Consider the following 19,684-nt stretch of genomic DNA (forward strand, 5'->3'; position numbering starts at 1 on the left):
TCTTTTTGCCTCTATCTCTTTCCTTCTTGCTCCTTTCCCTTTCACCTCTCTTTTCCTTCTCTCTCCCTCCCCCTCTATTCCTTTTCCCCCTCTTCTCCCTCCCTCTCTCTCTCTTCTCTCTCTCTCCTTCTCTCTGACTCTCTCTCTCTCTCCCCCCTCCTCCTCCTCTTCCTTCTCTTCTCTCCTCTCCCCCTCACACAAAGAATTGTGGGTTCTTCATTCTATTCAGTGATATGTATCTTGCTTCCCTGGAATTCCAAGGGACAAGGGAAATAGTTTCAGTCCCTATTAGGGTTTAGAGGCAGGAGATGAGATTTTATCAGTGCACTAAGTAAATGCTTTATAAATATTTTATGTTCTGACTCAAACACGTTCACCAGAAAATGTGACCTACTGGCCCTGTCCACAGAGAAATGAAAGGCTGTAGTAAAGGAAAATTAAATTTTCATTTTCTGAACGATCCTATCCAATTATGAAGTGGATAGTTTCCTTTACTCATTTGCATTAGTCCCCGAATTACTAAATAAGGCAGGGTTAATCGTGCTTTTCCCATTTTGACAGTAATTCGATGAAATCTTATACTGAATTCTCAATGCTTTGGAAAGATGTACAGAGCAGTGGTTGAAGTCAGCTTTGGTCTTTACTGCCAACTTGTTTGTAACTTAAATTTTAATACCAACCAAGGTTACAAACCAATCTCCTGCCCTTTTGATTTGTTTCCCCAGAAAGTCCAAATTGGACCTGAGAAGAGTCAAATGTGCTCTCTGGATAAAACTGGCTTTATTCATGAGTTTGGGCCCAAGTGAAAACTGTCTAAGCCTTTTACTTAAGATTCTTTCCAATTTCTTGTATTCAAAAGTTATTAAGTATTTAGTTTTCTTCGTGATTCTCCTTGAGAATACAACATAACTTTTCTATAATTTTAACTTTATTCTTGTCCTATATATCCACCATGACTGGCATTCTGTATAAATAATTTAGTACTTTATGCTAGTGTTTATTCAAGCATCTGAAATTTTTGCCTTAAGTGGTCCAAGCTTTTTGTGGTTTTTCATGTTGTTTTTCCCTGTGAAAGAATATGCATACCAATTTAATAACAAAACCAGCCTAGATCTTTATTTTTTAATTCATATTTTAGGGCGTTATGTTTCTTTCATTTTTTTCCCTTAATCTTAGGAACATTTTGATACTTAGTCACCTCAACATGTTGACATATCTTTCCCCAAAATAATGGTCCACATTCCAGTGGTGCTTTAAAGTTTATCAAGTACACATGCACATTGGGCAGTTCTCTTAATGCTGTTTGCCTCAGTTTTCTAATCTATAAAATAAACTGGACAAGGAAATGGCAAACCCCTCTGGTATCTTTGTCTAGGAACCCCCAAATAGGGTCACGAAGAGTCAGAAACAACTGAAGCAACTAAGCAACAAAATACATATTCTCTTATTTGACCTTCATACCAAGCCACTGTGGTCGACATGATTATTACACCCATTTTACAGATAAAAAAACTATTTGGTGGTGTAAAGGGACCTGCCCAGCATTATTAAGAGTCTAAGGCAGGATTTGAACCCAGTTTTTCTGACTGTGAGTTGAACACCCTTTCTCCACCCCATCTTGTCTTCCATGAGTATCATAGTAGCCCTCAGCATTTCTACCTTAAATCTGGGCTAAGCTATCTGATTTGGTCCTTTAGGAATTATTTAAACACTCTCAAATTCTTAAGTGCTAAGTACCAATATAGAAACATCTTACAATGTGTTTATTTTTTTTCTTTGAAATCCACATCATCAGAATGTAGCTTTGCCTTCAGAATATTTGAGTTTGGGGGGCAGTGAGTTAGAGTGCCCCCTAGAACTGCAACTGACCTTCAGGGACTTCACTGACTGATGAACACTAAACTATTCCCACCCTCTCCATCTTCCTGGACTTTAGACCTTCTTTACTGATCAGTATCACTTGCTTAGCTCCTGGGCTCAAGGTCTCATTTCTGTCACTTGGTTTCATGAGGCTCACCCCACTTTCCTCTTACCCTGATACATGGCAGGCAATAAACTCCTCTGTGAAACCCCCCAGAACAGAGATCACAAATACAGCCCAATCTTGTTCATTCTGCTTCGGTTTAGGAAAGCAATACTGTTCTACTTCAGTTTAAAGTTTTAAAGAAACAGTTGTTTCTCTTTTCCTCTCCTGGGATTAAATGTAAGCTATAAATGCAATCTTGTATTAATTTCCAAAAAAGTACAATGATTGATATTGTTTGGTTTTCCTATAACTTAGATTTCCCTATTTTCCCCCATTTTCCTTTCTGAGAAAGCCATCTTCTTAACAAATTTTTAAAAATGAAGAAAAAGAAAAAAGAAGAGAAAATATTTGATGAAATCAATCAATTCATAGAAAAAATCTGAAAAGGACAAAAAGGGAAAGAAATAAGCCTTTATTAGGTACTGAGCATGTCCAGACACCATGTAAGGCACAGGGGATTCAAAAAGAGGCACAAAGATAATTCTTGCCCTCCAAGAGCTCTCAAGCAACAAGGATATCCTTAGCCATTTAGGACCCTGGGGCCCCGAGATATAAGAGGTCCAGTTTGAACTCAAGAACCCCTCTGATTCTGGATCTAATATTCTTTCCTTTGTGCTGGTGGTTTTGGCCATTCATATTCAAAGTCAAGTCCAAAACATGTACAGTGTGTTCAACTGTGACTGATCGGACTGAGACAAGCTCTAAATGTTCTGCCTGAACATAGATGTATCCACACAAGAGCTGAGTGTACAAATAAGAGATCTGTAGGGATACTTTATTTTTTATTTAAAAAACCAGAAACCTTACCATCTGTCCTAGAATTAATACTGTGTATTGGTTCTGAGGCCCCCCAAAAATGGTAAGAGCAAGGCAAAGAGATTTAAGTGACTTTTCCAGGGTCACATGGCTAGGAAGTGTCTGAAGCCAGATTTCTGTACATGTACTTTAAATATATATATATATATATGCATATATATGTATATATATATTTGTGTGTGTAGTATATATATACACACATACATATCGTCCCAAAATTACATGTAAAAACAAATTTAAACATTTTAATAATTATATGCACTTTTGATAAGGTGCTTGAGAATTCCAAACAAATGGCCAACCAGCTTGAGCTGCAACCAAAAGCTCTTTGCTTTGCAGAGGCAGGATGGTTCAGTGGAAGGAGAGCTGGACCTGAAGACAGAGGACTTGTGTTCGAGTCCTTCCTCTGCCAGTGTTTGAGTGTGAAGTTGGGCAGGTCATTTAAGCTTTCCATTCCGGTCCTTCTCCTCTCTAAAATGAATGGGTCTAAAATAAAAGGCATCTGAGATCCCTCCAGTCTGAAATCTAGCATCTCGTGACCATTCCCTTCAGTGTATATTTTCCTTTATTTACTGTAGGATTGAAATTTCTAGTGTATTTTTATTGCTTCATTTCCCTTTTTATTTTCATCTCAAAAACAACACTCTTTACCTTATGGGTTTTTAACCTGAGTTCCAGAAAATTATTTTTAAGAAATATTTTGATAACTGTACTTCAGTATATAATTGTTTTCCCTAACTCTATTGTTTAAGCACTTAAAAATAGGATTCTGAGAAAGCATCCATATGGCTCCCTAAACTGGAAAAGGAGGTCCTTGCCAGACAAAGGGGTGAGGAACCCCTGCCCTACACCAATAACTGATGGGAGAGGTTTTAGAGATACTGTATTATGACTCATGTTCAGTGGCTATTAGCCTTTCCCTGAATTATATTGACTGTCATGAAAGTGTCCTGCTCCCCATGGTTAATGCATCATGATACCATTTACAAAAACAATGGACCTTTCTATGGCACTTTAAAGTTTGCAAAGCACTTTATCCATTTTTAAGCCCCAAAATAACCCTGGAAGTTAGATGCTAGAGTGGTTATTATTCCCTTTTTATAGAGGAGAAAGCTGAGACAAAGAGAGATCCCAGTGATTTGTCCAAGATCATATGGCCAGTCAGTGCCCGTGATGAGAGCTGAATCTCCACCTCCAGGTCCAGTTTTCTGTCCATTAGATCATACTGGCCCAGGGCATGTGGGTTAGGACATTAGGAAACCTGCATCCAGACAAGTGAGAAATCTCATCTTTTTGCTTCTCCTTTGTCTTTGGGTTTCATGGAAGCCTGTGATGTTGGAGAATTCTAAATCAAATTCATTTCTTCTCTGAGACTCTTCTTGGGGAACCATACAAAGTAGCAAGGGTAGCCACTGGGGGAATGCAGTATCCAAGGATGAATACAAAGAAAATGCAGTATCCAAGGATGAATCCAATTCTAAATCACAATCCAACCAGGGCATTTGCAGACCAAGTGAGTTTTAATTTGGGAAACCCTTGGTAGGTGATGGAGCCCACGGAAATGGCGGATAGAAGGTTGCTGCTCAAAGCAGAGATGGGTGTCTGATCGGAGCTCTTCATCTTTCCACTCTCACCTTTCCCTCGGAGGTGCGTTGGTCTCTGTTTTCAAGGCCTTCTGATGCTGTCTTCTTTAATCAGGAACAATCAGATGTCACCTGTGCTATGGAGCAGGTTTGGGCAGCTCACTCTTTACCGTCTCTTCATCCATTCTGAGCTCCCCACCACCTGCTGTCTCATCCCAGCCACCCTGAGACTTCACATGGATTGTTTTTCTTATCTGTTCTACAGGTTCACCATAGAGCAGGAAATTGACCTCAAAGATGTCCTGAAGGGCCTTGGGATTTCTGAGATTTTCAACAGGAATGCAGATTTTAGTGCGCTGTCTGGTAAGTTCTAGGAGGCCCTTTCACGATGATAATTAACCGTTTCTGGGCGATGAATGTTTTGATGGTGTGTAGGTGATACAGTCCAGGGGAACAGGACAAGAAAAGTCGTTTGTTTCTCTGGGAGAGAGCACAATTATGTTTAGAGTGGAATGTTTTCATCATTTGGCTATGGTTCTTTCCTCGTTCACTAGACTGTCAACTCCTAAAGGGTTAACAGGGACTTTAAACTATGATTTTGTTGGTCATTATCAAGTGGCCCAGAGTGACATGAGCAGAACTAGGAAAACAAGGTCCACCTGACTTCAGTAATATCAACAGAACAGTAACAGGAAACAAAGAGCTTTATAATTATAATAATCAATCTTAGCCTTGAACAAAGGTGAGGAAATGATCCTCCCTTTCCCCCTGGGCAGCAGAGTGGCTCAATGGAGAGAGCTCAGAGCCTGGAGTTAGGAAGATTCATCTTCCTGAGTTCAACTCTGACCTCACACATTTGCTCTCTGTGTGACCCTGGACAAGTCATTTAACCTTGTTTGCCTCAGTTTCCTCATCTGGAAAATGAGCTGGAAAAGGAAATGGCAAACCACTTCAGAATCTTAGTTTTGTGACACTAAGTAAGTCACTTCACTCTGTTTTCCTTAATTTTCCTATCTGTAAAATGAGCTAGAAAAGGAGATGGCCAAGCACTCCAAAATCTCTGCTAAGAAAACCCCAAACTGGGTTATGAAGTGTTGGACATGACTGAAAATGACTGAACAACTCTATGGAGAAATGGGGTGAACTCTAGAGCAGTCTGTTGCATTCCTTCCTATTAGGATTTTCATGATTCATGTTCCTTAATTCTTTTTCCTTGTTTCAAAGGATGGGCAGATCAGAAACTGATTGTGCCATAAAAATGACATGCATCAATGAAACTTTAATGAGAAAATAAAACCAAGATAATTATTTTAGAATAAGAGTCTACCCAGGTTTCTTTCTTTCTTTCTTTCTTTCTTTTTTTTAAACCCTTACCTTCGGTCTTAGAGTCAATACTGTGTATTGGCTCCAAGGCAGAGGAGCGGTAAGGACTAGGCAATGGGGGTCAAGTGACTTGCCCAGGGTCACACAGCTAGGAAGTGTCTGAGGCCAGATCTGAACCTCAGACCTCCTGTCTCTAAGCCTGGCTCTCAATCCACTGAGCTACCCAGCTCCCCCCACCCCCAGGTTTCTTTCTTAAGCTACATTAGAACAATAAATTCTCAACACTTGAAAAATTCAAACTGTTTCAGCTTGAGAAGGTCATGACAGAGGATTGTCTGATAGAGATGATAACACTCAAAGCTCCTGGGCCAGATTTCTTTGTTGAAAAACCTGTGCCAGCTATATATTAAGAGAAAGGGCAATTTAAAAGAAACAAACAAAAAAAAAAGAAACATGTTTTTTTTTTTTATTTCATTAGTTAAGTTCTTTAGCAAAGGGATGCTAGGGGTGTGGGAGGGACTGAAGCCTTGAGAATTCATTAGGGATAGGAGAATTTGGCTCTCCCTTCTCAAGGGGAAGTGAGCCAAAAATGGAGGAAGAAGAAAGAGAACGTGAATGTGTTTGAATGGGATTTCGTTTTAGCCTAAGAAACTCAACGGAGAGAACTGGCACAGAGTTGGGTCATACAGGGTTGACCCTCAGATACCTTGGTGTCTCCTCTTTCTTCAGGCTCTTCCTATTCTCTCCTGCCTCCCAGCATAGTTATATAGTTATTGGCCATCTTCCCCTTTAGACTCTTTCCCCTCCTCTGCTCTCCTCAGCTGCCCCCCACCCCCATGTAAGCTCCTTGAGGACAGGGACCGCCTTACTTTTGTCTGTGTATTTCCATCTTCGAGCATCCTTCCTGGCACATATTCAGCACTTAATAAATGCATATTGTTAAACTTGGCTTGGACCTCCTCTACCTTATTCATAGGGCTTATGGCCAAAAACACAGACAGTTTTCTCTCAGTGTTTCTGTCCATTCATAAGAAGGAAAGGGAAGCATTTCTGTGGCTCTCCGCCAAGCACCCAAGGCTCTGATCCATCCAGAGTGGATGTTCTGCAGGAAGTAAACGGCAGTGATTCCCGAGAAGACAATGCTCTCCCCTCCATCACTAGCATGTTTGGATATAGTGTGACTGAAAGCTTTTTCCTCATTCGAGCTGTTCTACTGTCCTGGCCAAGTTCCAAGGGGACTCTTGTATGCTCTGCCTACAGCATGGCTGCATTTTCAGTTTGGTCTTTTCTCACTAGTTAGTAGTTTCACACATTTAGACATCTTTCCCCATCAAGATATTTGCAATGCAGGCGTCAGTGAGTCTGCTGTTCGTGGTGACATGATCAGCTTCTGGACTTAGGGAGGCAGTAAGAAGAGCCCAATGAACACCTTTTACCTTCAGTGACATCCCAATCAGGCCCCTTCACCATGGGCAGTTGGGCTTTTGTGCTCAACATTCTGCCTCCGTTGTTTAGCCAACTGAATTCAGTGCAACTAGCTCTGAGAAGCACTTAATATAGTGGGAGACCAGGGATGCAAAGATGCTCTTCTGCCCTCCTTCATTCTCTTCGGTCACAATCTCAGTTATTTATAACCATTCCTTCAATCAGGATGATTCTCCTCTAATATCTAGGTGTGATTTCTCTCCCAGACTTCTGGCCTCTTTAAAAAACAAACAAGCAAACAAACCCTTAGCTTCCATCTTAGACTCAATAATGGGTATTGGTCCCAAGGCAGAAGAGCAGCTAAGGGTTAGGCAATGGGGATTGAATGACTTGTCTAGGGTTACACAGCCAGATTTGAACCTAGAACCTCCCCAGTTCTAAACCTTACTCTCAATCCACTGAGCCAACGAGCTCCCCTCTTCTTCTGTTTATTTTTCAATGTTTCATTGAAACTTTTCTTTTAATTCCTTTTTTTCTATCACTGTCACTTTTCACCAACTATATAGCTCCTTCCTCCTACCCCATTGAAACCTTCCTCGGACTTAGCCTTTCTCTAAAATTTGCCCCTTCTCCTGACTTCAGCCTTTCTGCCAGTGGAATTACCTTTTATCCAGTGTTCTGGGTTGGAAACCTTGATATTACTTTTCACTTTGGAGAGATCAGCTGCATCTCTTATTTATTGTTCCCAAATACTTTGACAAGACTTTATTTTCAATACCTTTACCATCTATTCCCTCCACTTTATTCCTATGTCTACTTCCTTAGCCCACACTTAAATCATCACTCTTCTCAATTACGGTAATAGAGTCTCAACATGTCTTCCCATCTTTATTCTTTCCTCCTTTCAAATCATTCTTTATTCACACCAGTCTTAGGCATCTTTGGGCATGGAGTGTCATATCTGCTGTTCTCCTGTATGTGATTTTCTAGGAGCCATCATGGATTCATCAAGACTAGATCCTTCTAGAATAACTTCCTTTCATCATTAGAAATGGTCCTCAAGGGGGCAGCTAGGTGGTTCAGTGGATTGAGAGCTAGGCCTAGAGACAGGAGGTCCTAGGTTCAAATCTGGCCTCAGACACTTCCTAGCTGTGTGACCCTGGGCAAGTCACTTGACCCCCTATTGCCTAACCCTTACCACTCTTCTGCCTTGGAACCAATACACAGTATTGATTTTAAGATGGAAGGTAAGGTAAAAAGAAAAAAGAAAAGAAATGGTCCTCAAGGCCATGAATCTGGGAGATCCAAGGGAAAACTGATATGTTGCATACATGCCTTTAGGAAGGATATTTGGCAAAGTCACCCTCTAGTGTCATCCCCACCCTAACCTTCTCCCAGACTACCATGTGCATACCTGCTAGATCTCTTGTTCTAAAGAACATCTCAAAGCCTCTGGCAGTTCCCATTACTCATAGAATAGTCTAAATTATTTAGTTTGCTCATTTACAAAGAATACCTCATTGGAGCCTCATAGCAACCCTGCAAAGAAAATGCTATTTTCTCCATTTTTAGTTGAGTAATCCAAGCCACAGAGGTAAAGGGGTTTGTCCAACATCACCCAGTTACCAGGTATCCAAGATGGAACCCTCATCTCCAGGATTCCAAATCCAGTGTTCTATACACTCCCCATGCTGCCTCTGTATTTGCACTACCGTGTGTGTGTTGTCATTGTGGCTCTGTCCCCATGAACACAGAACACAGCAAAAGGTTTTGTTAAATTAGAGGATACAATGAGAGTGTTTCTTCTTTAAGTTATAATTGAAAAAACTCCTGAGAGCAGTCCATGCAGAGAGAGATTGCGTATGTGTGTGTACATGCATAGGTATGTGTGTGTGTGTGTGTGTGTGTGTGTGTGTGTGTGTCTAATGGGGACTAACGGCTGTTAGCCAATGGATTAATAGATGAATTTTTTTTGAGCTTCCCCAGGGCATGCGAAAGAGCAAACATGAAATCTTTTGGCATAAAAGTCTGTCCTTAATAATAATAAAAGGTTGGATAATGTAAAGAAATTAAGAAGCCACAGCAAAAGCCATATACAAATCAGCCTTTAGAGTCATGCTGTGGGTTTATCCTTAAAGAGCTCTTACATCACCCTCTTGTTCTCTCTCCTGAAACCTTCAAAGAAGAGGTTTATGTGTTGGCTTGTGCTACAGCTACAGCTCCCAATGGGTTTTATTGAGAGCTAGAAGTGATCTTTAAAAATGTCTGTGATCAAACACATTCCATAGAATCAACATCCATACTCTATAGAAACTCAGAGTCTAAGAATGCTTCTTATGTTTGGAATGGAGCCGGAGACAAGGAAATGTCTGAGTAATCATATCATCAATCAGCATTTGTCTTATTGGGTTTGACTATGAATTCATCCTTGATTTCCTTCCTTTTGTGATGCCTGTGAAGTATCAGTAAGAAAGTAAGGCAGAGTAGCTATATCATAGAGTACTGGAGATAAACGTCATCTTCTTTGCTGTGGAATTTGGATAAAAGTGGCCCCAGAACAAGTTGCTAGGTTTAACATAGAATTTAAATTCCTTGAGAGTAGGGGTTGTTTCACGCTTTGCACTTCTAGAGCCAACCACAGTGTCTAGCCCAATGTGGGCACTTAATAAATGCTTGTTACTATCCACAAGCAGAGGATAAACTGTGGGAGTAAAAACACCGATGAAAAGCAACTGCTTGACTACAGGGGTTGAGGGGATATGACTGAGGAGAGACTCTGAATGAACACCCTAGAGCAAATACCAACAATATGGAAATGGGTTCGAATCAAGAACACATGTGATACCCAGTGGAATTGCGCGTGGGCTATGGGAGAGGTGGGGGGGGAGGGAAGAAAAGAAAATGATCTTTGTTTCCAATGAATAATGTTTGGAAATGACCAAATAAAAATTAAAAAATAACCATAAGAAAAAAAATAAATGCTTGTTAATTGATTGACTTTTGTGCAGTTGGGGTAAATATTTGATTTTTTTTTGTAGTTGAATAGAAGTGTTGGGATGTGGGCTCATTGTTTTGGTGTGGTATGAATATAACTAGCTGTATCATTTAGAAAGCCTTCAATTTTGGTTGATTTTTTTCTTGTTTGGGGAAAAGGAGCAGGCTAGACCTTCTCCATTGACTACCTCTGCCCAAATGATACCCCCTTCTTCTTGGCATCCCTCCCCTTTTCTGGGATTTTTCAGGCCTTAGAAAATTCTATCTCCTCACATCACTGATTAGTACTTTCCCTCTTTGACTTCAGAAGTGGAAAACTCATATTTTCTTGATCTTGCCCTCTAAAGCACATGGTTCCATTGATCACTCCAGAGATGCATGGCTGCATGGAGATAATGGAATCTGGAGGCCACACGCCCAACCCAAGAGAAATAATGAAGACTTATTATATCAATGCACCAAGCGTAGGAGAGAAGATTTTGCAGGACTTCATCCTCCATATTCTAGAGCTTCTCTATATCTGTCCCTTCAGTCAATCATCCCAGAAAGGATGTTTGAACTCTCCTATAGGCATGTGGCATCCACTCTTGCTCTCAATGATATCTTTTACAAATAAAAATGGAAATCTGGGAAGTTACCAACATGAGGAAACTATTTATGTTTTCTATATGTGCTGGGCATGTCTCTCCTCATAGTCATGTATGGACATGCATATGCATGTAAATAATTTTGTACTACACTTTTTTGTTAAACCAAAATGGGTAAAGTGCGTTGTAAATATAGTTTTATAATCATCCAATTTTTGTTTGACATAAAAATGTAGTAAGGGCAAAGACTGCTGGATTTGGATTCAGAGGACCTAAGTTGAGTCTTATGTCTGTCATATCATCTGAGTGAGCTAGTCACTTTTTCTCTCTGGGCCCCAGTGTTTTCATCTGGCAAACACGTGGTTAGAATGGATGACCTTCAAGTTTCGTTCCAGATCTAACTCTGTGATCCTGTGATAACTAGTTATCTTTTTCTTTTTCTTTAAATAAAAATTGTAGTGTGGATCAGAGTTTCTTGACCTGGTGTCTACTAACCTCTAAAAATAGATATAACTGATGATCATATTTCAATATAAATTTGTTTCCTTCATAATCCTACTTTTTTTTCATGAAGTTCAAAACTACATTGTGCGAAGGGGTCCATGATGCAAAAGTAATTCAGAATCCTTATTCTTGATTTTCTTTTGAACATGTTTTTTCCTTTAGATGTCTAATGCCAAAGGAAGAACTATACATTTGAGCTTTTTTGTTTTATCTGTTATTGTTAAAATTCATTTAAAAAATACAAGGAAAAAGATGATAAAGGTATAATTGTCAAAATGAACACAAGTCAACAATTTGAAAGTATTTTGCTGCTATCCAATTGTTTCAGCCACATCAGGGTTTTCTTGGAAGAGAAACTGGAGTGTTTGGCCATTTCCTTCTCTACCTCATTTTACAAATGAAGAAACTGAGGTAAATAGGGTTTAGAGTTTTCTTGGCAGAGATACTGAAATGGTTTGCTATTTCCTTCTCCAGTTCACTTTATAGATGAGGAAACTGAGGCAAACAGGATTAAGGGATTTGTCCAGGGTCACACAATTAGTTAGTGTTTGGGGCTGGTTCTGAACCCATGAGGATGTCTCCCTGACTCCAGTCCCAGTGCTTTATCTATTGTACCACCCAGCTGCCTACGTGTATGTTCTTCATTGAAAATAAGAATTAATGGCCAAGGCTTTAGTCAAGTGAAGACTCTTCTCTGAGGCACCATTTCCTCATCAGCCAATGGTGGACATGCTGGTGTTCATGAAGCTGAGTCCAAGAAATTTAAAATGCTGGTGGGATATTTTCTTCTTGTAACGATGAGGTGACAATGAGCTCTTCTCCTTCTCATGTGCCTCACTCTTAATAATTTTGAATTGACCAACAGAAGGTAAAAATGCCCTAAAACTCTTGCCAGATGCTCTTCTTTTGGCTTAGGAATGACTGACCTGAGGCCCTGCAGCCTGAGCCTGAAGCTTCTATCTCACACCATCCCAGAAGGTCACTTTTCACACATCTCTCTCAGTGCCATTCTAGGGAAAATGAGTAGTGTTTACCCAGGCGCCCTGGGCATGTGGAGAGAGCTCATCCAGGTTCCTCCCAAGATAGCTTATCGTGAATTCAAATTGAACCCCCTGGAAGCTGAATGATGGGGAGCGAGATGGAGTTCTATTATGTTCCAGTCACTGTGTTTGAGCTAAGATTCTTGTTTTTTTTTTCCTTTTCTGGAGATGTGCGGAGGGAAGAGGAGTTGGATCCTGGAAAGATGAAGTGGTTTGCTCAAAACCAACACTAATAAGTTACAAAGGGAATTCACCAGGAAAACTGGTCTCCAAAGCCTCTGTTAGGGGCTGACAGAAGAAATAATTTCTGATGATACTGGAAAAGTATGGAGGAACGGAAACACCCCTGGGAGGGAGTTAGCTGGAGAGAAAGGAGGATTGTTAGAGATTAATTCCATGTTTCTAGCAGAGGATGAAATAAAGCCGAGAATCCCATTTTATAATTTTGTTTCTGAAAGAACTCCTTAAAAGGGCAGTGCAGAGATGGTCTGCTGTGATGCATAGGGAGATAGCCTTGGAGTCAGGAAGACCCAGGATCAAATCTTGCCTCAGATAAATGCTAAGGTGTGTGATCAGGGGAAAATCACTTCATCTTTCAGTGCCTCAGGCAGGAAGTTACAAAGCAGTGGCCAGTATTCTTGGAGGGATTTTCCAAACTAGAAATTCCTAGTCAGTTAAATAATAACCCTGGACATGATGCAGCAGATAGGAAGACAATTTCATCATCAGACATTTACTAGCTATGTGGCCCTAGACAAGTCATTTAACCTCTTTACCTCAGTCTCCTCATCTGTAAAATGAGCTGGAGAAGGAAATAGCAAATCGATTCAGTATCATTGTCAAAAAAAACCCAAATGAGGGGGCAGCTGGGTAGCTCAGTGGATTGAGAGCCAGTCCTAGAGACGGGAGGTCCTAGGTTCAAAGCTGGCCTCAGACACTTCCCAGCTGTGTGACCCTGGGCAAGTCACTTGACCCCCATTGCCTACCCTTACCACTCTTCTGCCTTGGAGCCAATACACAGTATTGACTCCAAGACGGAAGGTAAGGGTTTAAAGAAAAAAAAAAAACCCAAATGAGGTCCTAGAGTCTGAAAACGACTGAACAACTGGATCAGATCCTGTTTTTCCTCCTCAACAACAAAAAATGCAAGGCCAATGGAAATTTATTTGATTTTATTAAATCTCTCCCAGAAGTGTCTACCATTTATTATGGTCATATAACATTGGAGAAAAGCAAAAGGAATAATTTTAATGTGCTTCCAAATTGTATTGATGCATTTAACTTTTTTTATATCATAGACATTTTATAACTACAAATTTATAGCTGGCAAAGACCTCCAAGGTTGGGGATGCCATCCCTGCCACCCAATGGGCTTCCTTTATTATACAGAAAAATAATTAAGCAGAATCAGCAGATAAAGGAACCACAACAGATAGGGGAACTGGCATCCTATGTCCATGGAGCTCCTCTTCAAGAAATGTCTTAGGGCCACAGCCCTAGGAATCTCGTTTTGTCAGATTTCCTGATCTTATAGTGGAAAAAACTGATGCCAGGTTAAATGACTTGTTTAAGGGTACATATCACTCAAACAATAACTGAGATAAGATTTGGACCCAGGTCCTCTGATTGCATAATGAGAATTTTTAATAAATTTTGGTGTCATTCTCTTTACCATACTCTCCTCCCTCTTAAAATCAGATATATTGAATGTTTACCTTTTCCCTCTGAATTTGGGAATCATAGCCCATAAGCCTGGAGTCAAGAAGACTCATCTTCCCAAGTTCTAATCTGACTTCAGATATTTACTAGCTGGGTGACTCTGGGCAAGTCACTTCACCCTGTTTGCCTCAGTTTTGTCATCTGTAAAATGAATTGGAGAAGGGAATAACAAACTAGCTGTGTGACCCTGAGCAAGTCATTTCACCCTGCTTGCCTTGGTTTCCTCATCTGTAAAATGAGCTGAAGAAGAAAATGGCAAATCACTCTAGTATCTTAGTTGTGTGACCCTGGGCAGTCACTTTACCTTGTTTGCCTCAGTTTCCTTATCTGTAAAATGGGATGGAGAAGGGAATAACCAACTACTCTGGTATCTCTGAGATTTGGGAATCTCTTGTATTACTAACAAAGCCTTAGTTTCCCATTCTGTTAAGGGAAAAGGCCAACAATAATAAGGTCACCAAAAAAAGCAAGAAAAAATTACGGGGGGGGGGGAATATACATACATATATGTATATATATATATATATATATATGTATCAGGAAAATGTCATTTTAGACTAAACTGTAATGTCATTTTTTGGTATTTAGGGCAGAAGTCTTCTCTGCCTCTGATACAAAAAAACATACTTCTTCTTCTTTTCTTCCCCAGACAAAAAGGAGATTTTCCTGGCCAGAGCCGTCCACAAATCCTTCATAGAGGTTAACGAGGAAGGCTCCGAAGCGGCTGCTGCCTCAGGTACCAGGTCCTTTCTTTTTAAAAAATAAAACGAAATAAAAATCCAGCATGCCAGGCTTTTTGTTTTTGGCCCACTTTTCTGTAATACCCTAAAGGGAGCACATACACCCACACAACGCGCACTTCCAGGATCATGCCAAGAAGCTGATCTAGGCTATAACTCAGGGCTGGCTCGAATGCTGAACAAGGCATCCTTTCCCCAAGATGATGTGTGGCCCACCTGGGGTCTCGGGTGCCCTGTTAAGCTCTCCCTCCTCCCCACAATTTGCCTCTAATGAGTGGTAGGAAGGCTTTGGCAGCAGTTTATAAGGATGGATTTTCTTTCTATACTGCATCTTTAATTTTCATTCTTCCTCTGGAGGGATTGGGGAATTGAAAGGATGGCTTCCATCTTCCATCGCAGGGAAGTTATTATATTCTGAATAGGCACAACACAATATAGAAGATGATGCCTTGTGTTTTAAGCAAAGGTTTCCCTTGTATAAATGATGTGTCAGGCTGAAAAATGGCAATAATGGCCCCTTTCTCCCATTGGTGAATACCTCTGCGGCCACCTTTATGCCTCATCTTGGTCTCACCTGTGCCCTTCTCCTCCTGGCACCTACCTCAGCTGTGCCACCACCCCCTACCTCCTCTTGGCACCTCCATTCTGTGGAGATGCCCAGGCAAACCAACCTTGGATCCTTTCCTGGCTGTGCTTCTGATTTGGTAGATTTCAGTCTATTTCACCTCGAGCCCCCGTGCTGGGCACCTCCGCTACCCCCACCCCTGCCTGCTTCCCAGCTCCCTTCTGTATATTGGTATCCCCACTGGAGGGTGAGCCCCATGAGGGCAGAGACTGTCTTTTTGCTTGTATTTGTATTCCCAGCACTTAACAGTGATGGGCACCCAGGAAGCATAGAATAAATGTTTATTTCTTTGCCTAGATGCTTAATCACATAGACAGCCTGGCTTTATGGGCTGCAGCCATGGAGCTCCCTTCTCTGTCCTTACCTACCAGCTTTTATTTTGTTTACCGCTGAAGACCGCTAGGAACAGTCTGATGATATGACTTTTTACTGATGTCTACCCTCTCAGCCCCTTGGATTTTAGTAGTAGATTTAGTCCTGGATTCAAATTCTTGTTAGAGATGACCTTTACAGTCCTCTGGGCCTTTGAGACAACAAACTAATTAGGCAGCTTTTGGCAGGGAGAACATAGCAGTTTCAAAAGACCCTCCACTCGCTTTAACAGAGGTTTACGAATTGTGTGTGTTTGTGCTGAAGATGTCCATACAGATCTGGATTATACGTTTATTCACCTGTATGCAGAAAATTCAAGTGGATACAGTATAATGGATGTATTCCACTTAGAGTATTTATAGACCTGTAAATATTATATTTATGCCTTTATTTACGGGGCAGTCATCCCAGACTGTGGGCTTGTAGACAAAGAGCTGGAACAGACCAGAGGCCATGGGGGCCAGGACCTTCATTATGCCGCTGAAGAAACTGACCTTGCTAAACAGAGATTTCCCTGGACACGTGTTTGGTGTTAGAAAGAAGGATTCTAGCTCTTTCCTTTGGCTCAAAAGGAATTAACCTGCCAAATCTCCATTGGAAAGACACAAAAGTGTTTGTCCCTGAGAATGCTAACAGGACCCTCCCCAGGAGACGGTGACTGAATTAGCCTGCTATTCGCGACTTGTTTTTTGTACTTTTAAGCGAGAGGCAAAATGTTGACATCTTTTCACTTCTGCAAAGGAGTGGCTGCTAGAACTCACTCAGGGCCTCTCACTCCTGTTGTGTTATTGGGCATAAATCTCCGCGTGCCGTTTTTAATCATTCTCAGAGCATAAGCAGACGTGTAATTACTTTGGACCCCTTTTTCACTTAGATGAGATTGTTGGTCCTATTTCTTGGTGACATCCAGAGCAAGAGTAATTTCTTGGGGAGATGAGAGGCAGTTTCTGAGGCTCTGGTTCACGAAAGGAGTTTGCAGACTGCTGAATAAAGTCTAGGTTGCAACCCTGTGTCACTGACTGGCCACTTTTCCCTTCTTCTTCACAGGAATGATTGCCATTAGTCGCATGGCCGTGCTCTATCCCCAGGTTATCGTGGACCATCCATTCTTTTTTCTTATCAGGAATAGGAGAACAGGTGAGTCATGAGTGCTGAACCTTTGTTAACGAGTCACACTGAATCTTTTCCAGGCCTGAGAAGACATTGCCTTTGGTACCCCATTTTTCTGATAGCTGTCACCTTTCAAGAGTACTTTGGAGACCAAAAAAGAAACTGAGAATGAAAGGAATTTTTTACAGCACAGATTAGATTCAATCAGAGTTTCTTTTTTTCTATTCAAACATATTTTATTTTCTCAGTTACACATCATAACCATTTTCAACATACACCTTCCAAAATTATGAGATCCAAATTGTCTCCCTCCCACCTTTCTTTCCCTCTACTTAGAGACAGCAAGCAATTCGATCTGGGTCATGCATGTATTATCATGCAAAATATACTTCCATATTGGTCATTGTTGTAAGAGAACACTCATATAACACCAAAACTCCAAAATAAAACTGTAAATAAACTGAAGTGGAAAATTGCAGGCTTTCATCTGCATTCTGACTCCAACAGTCCTTTCTCTGGAGGTGGATAGTATTCTTTGTCATAAGTTCTTTGGAACAGTCCCGAAACATTGTATTGCTGAGAGTAGCCAAGTTTCCACAGTTGAGCATCGCACAGCATTGCTGTTACTGTGTACAATGTTCTCCAGGTTCTGCTCCTTTTGCTCTGCATCAGTTCATGTAGTAGATCAAGGGTTCTTGACCTAAGGCTCAGGGACCACAGACTTCAGGGGACCCATGAACTTGGACTGGAACAAAATCCATCTTTATTTTCATTAACTTTTAACTAACATTTAAGATTTCCTCCAGTAATTTAAAAACATTATTCGGAGGAGTCCTTTGACTTTGCCAGGCTGCAGAAGGGTGGTCTGGGTCACCAAAAAAAAAAAAGGTTAAGTTACATTTGAACTTGATGCATGCCCAGGTCCTTTCCAACTCTCAAACGCTGTCCTTCCAGCCCTCAGACTCACAACCTAGGAGTCATCCTGGATTCTTTACTCTCTTCCATCGCATCCCCTCTCCCCTCCCCTGCCCTCCTCCAAGCCCTTCCGTGCCACCTCCAGTATGCCCTCTTCTCTCCTCTGGCACTGCTCTCACCCTGATGCAGACCCTCGTCCCCCCTCACCTGGATGACTACAATAGCTGTGGTGGGTCTGCCTGCCTCAAGTCTCCTCCATGCAGCCACCAAAATGATTTTCCTTTAAGCTCAAATTCAACAGTGTTACTCTTTTACTCATTAGACTCCAGCATTTCCTATTGCCCCCAGTATCAAATAGAAAATGCTCAGTAGGGCATTCAAAGCCCCTAAATACCTTGTCCTCTCCTACTTTTCCATATTTCTGGTTTGTTTGTTTCTTAAAACTTGCCTTCAGTTTTAGAATCGATCCTAAGTATTGGTTCCAAGGCGTAATAACAGTAATGGCTATACATTTGAGGTGAAGTGACTTGCCCAGGGACACATAGTCTTAGAAATATCTGAGGCTAGATTTGAACCAAGGACTTTTCATTTCCAGATCGGAGCCACCCAGCTGCCCCTTCCTTTCTAATCTTCTTAGACCTTACTCTGCAACACCACTGGCTGTTCAGTCTGGTGATACTGGCTTCCTGGCTGCTCCAGGAACAAAAAAAGACTCTCTCTCAGCTCTGGGAATTTTCTCTGGCAGTCCTCCATGCCTGGGATGCTCTCTTTCCTCCCTTCTGCCACCTGACCTCTCTAGCTTCCTTTAAGTCCCAACTAAAACTGTATCTTCTACAGGAAGAACCTGAACCCCTCTTAATTCCAGAACCTCTGCTGATTGTTTCTCATCAGCTTGCTTCCTATTTATTCATTTACATGTTATCTCCTTCTTTGGTTGTAAGCACCTTGAGGACAAAAACTGCCTTTGTCTCTGAATCACTAATAGTGCCAGGCTCAGAGAAGATGTTTAATAAAAGTTGATTGATTGATTGGCACGCTATAAATAACCAACTAAAACACAAAAAGATAAAAACGTCTCCCCTCTATTTTGCGATGGAATTCTCATCTGTGCTTTTCCTCCCACTCTGACGTAGGTACCATCTTGTTCATAGGAAGAGTCATGCACCCAGAAGCAATGAACACGAGTGGACACGATTTTGAAGAGCTGTAAATATTTCCCCTCACATCATGAAAGGAAAATTGTCACTGAGCACACCATGTTTGCAACTGGTATCTATTTAAGGTTTGTGTTCTCCAATGTATACTCTGAGCCTATTCACGTGGATGGCCAACTGGTCTTGTCAAAGAATGCTTTCCGTATTATCGCCATCATGGTCCTCTTGCTGTCCTTGTGGTTACTGTGTTGGTATTGAAAATAAAACCATATACTGTACACATGAACAGGTCTGGTTCTCATTTTCAAGTGGTTATGTTGAGCCCTCGGAGTGCTCAATAGGCAGAAGTCTCCAGTTCTTTGGGATTTGTTGCCTTTCCTGAACCCTTTTCTGTCTCAGATTTATTTTTCTGTAAGGAGGGCTTCCTTGTGAGCTGCCTATGAAAGTCACAGGAGAGATGGTGAATGAGTTTTCTCATAATTATCGTTATTTTTAACCCTTACTTCCTGTCTTAGAATCAATACCATCTATTGGTGCCAAAAGGCAAGGGGTAGACAATGGGGGTTAAGTGACTTACCCAAGGTGACACACCTTGAAAGTGTCTGAGACCAGATTTGAAGCCAGGATCTCCCATATTTAAGCTTGACTCTCAATCCAGTGAGTCTGTCTCAGCTCTGGGGATTTTCTCTGACTGTCTTCCATGCCTGGAATGCTCTCTTTCCTCTCTGCCATCAAAATTAACATCTCCCTA

At 41.2% G+C, this 19,684-nt stretch overlaps 1 protein-coding gene across 3 annotated transcripts in view; it reads left to right on the forward strand.

Annotated features, from left to right (window-relative positions):
- The window catches only part of SERPINI1 (serpin family I member 1), a 104,653-nt gene extending 85,434 nt beyond the window's left edge, over positions 1–19,219 (forward strand). For all 3 annotated transcript variants that reach the window (XM_007502253.3, XM_056807348.1, XM_056807349.1), the window contains 4 exons: positions 4,691–4,788; positions 14,667–14,753; positions 16,802–16,891; positions 18,913–19,219. In XM_007502253.3, coding sequence (XP_007502315.1) covers positions 4,691–4,788; positions 14,667–14,753; positions 16,802–16,891; positions 18,913–18,989 — 352 coding nt within the window. In that variant the 3' untranslated portion in view covers positions 18,990–19,219. The remainder of the gene's footprint in view (positions 1–4,690; positions 4,789–14,666; positions 14,754–16,801; positions 16,892–18,912) is intronic.
- The last annotated feature ends 465 nt before the right edge of the window (positions 19,220–19,684 follow it).

This window comes from Monodelphis domestica, chromosome 8 (genome assembly GCF_027887165.1).
Source record: "Monodelphis domestica isolate mMonDom1 chromosome 8, mMonDom1.pri, whole genome shotgun sequence".
Lineage (NCBI taxonomy): Eukaryota > Metazoa > Chordata > Mammalia > Didelphimorphia > Didelphidae > Monodelphis > Monodelphis domestica.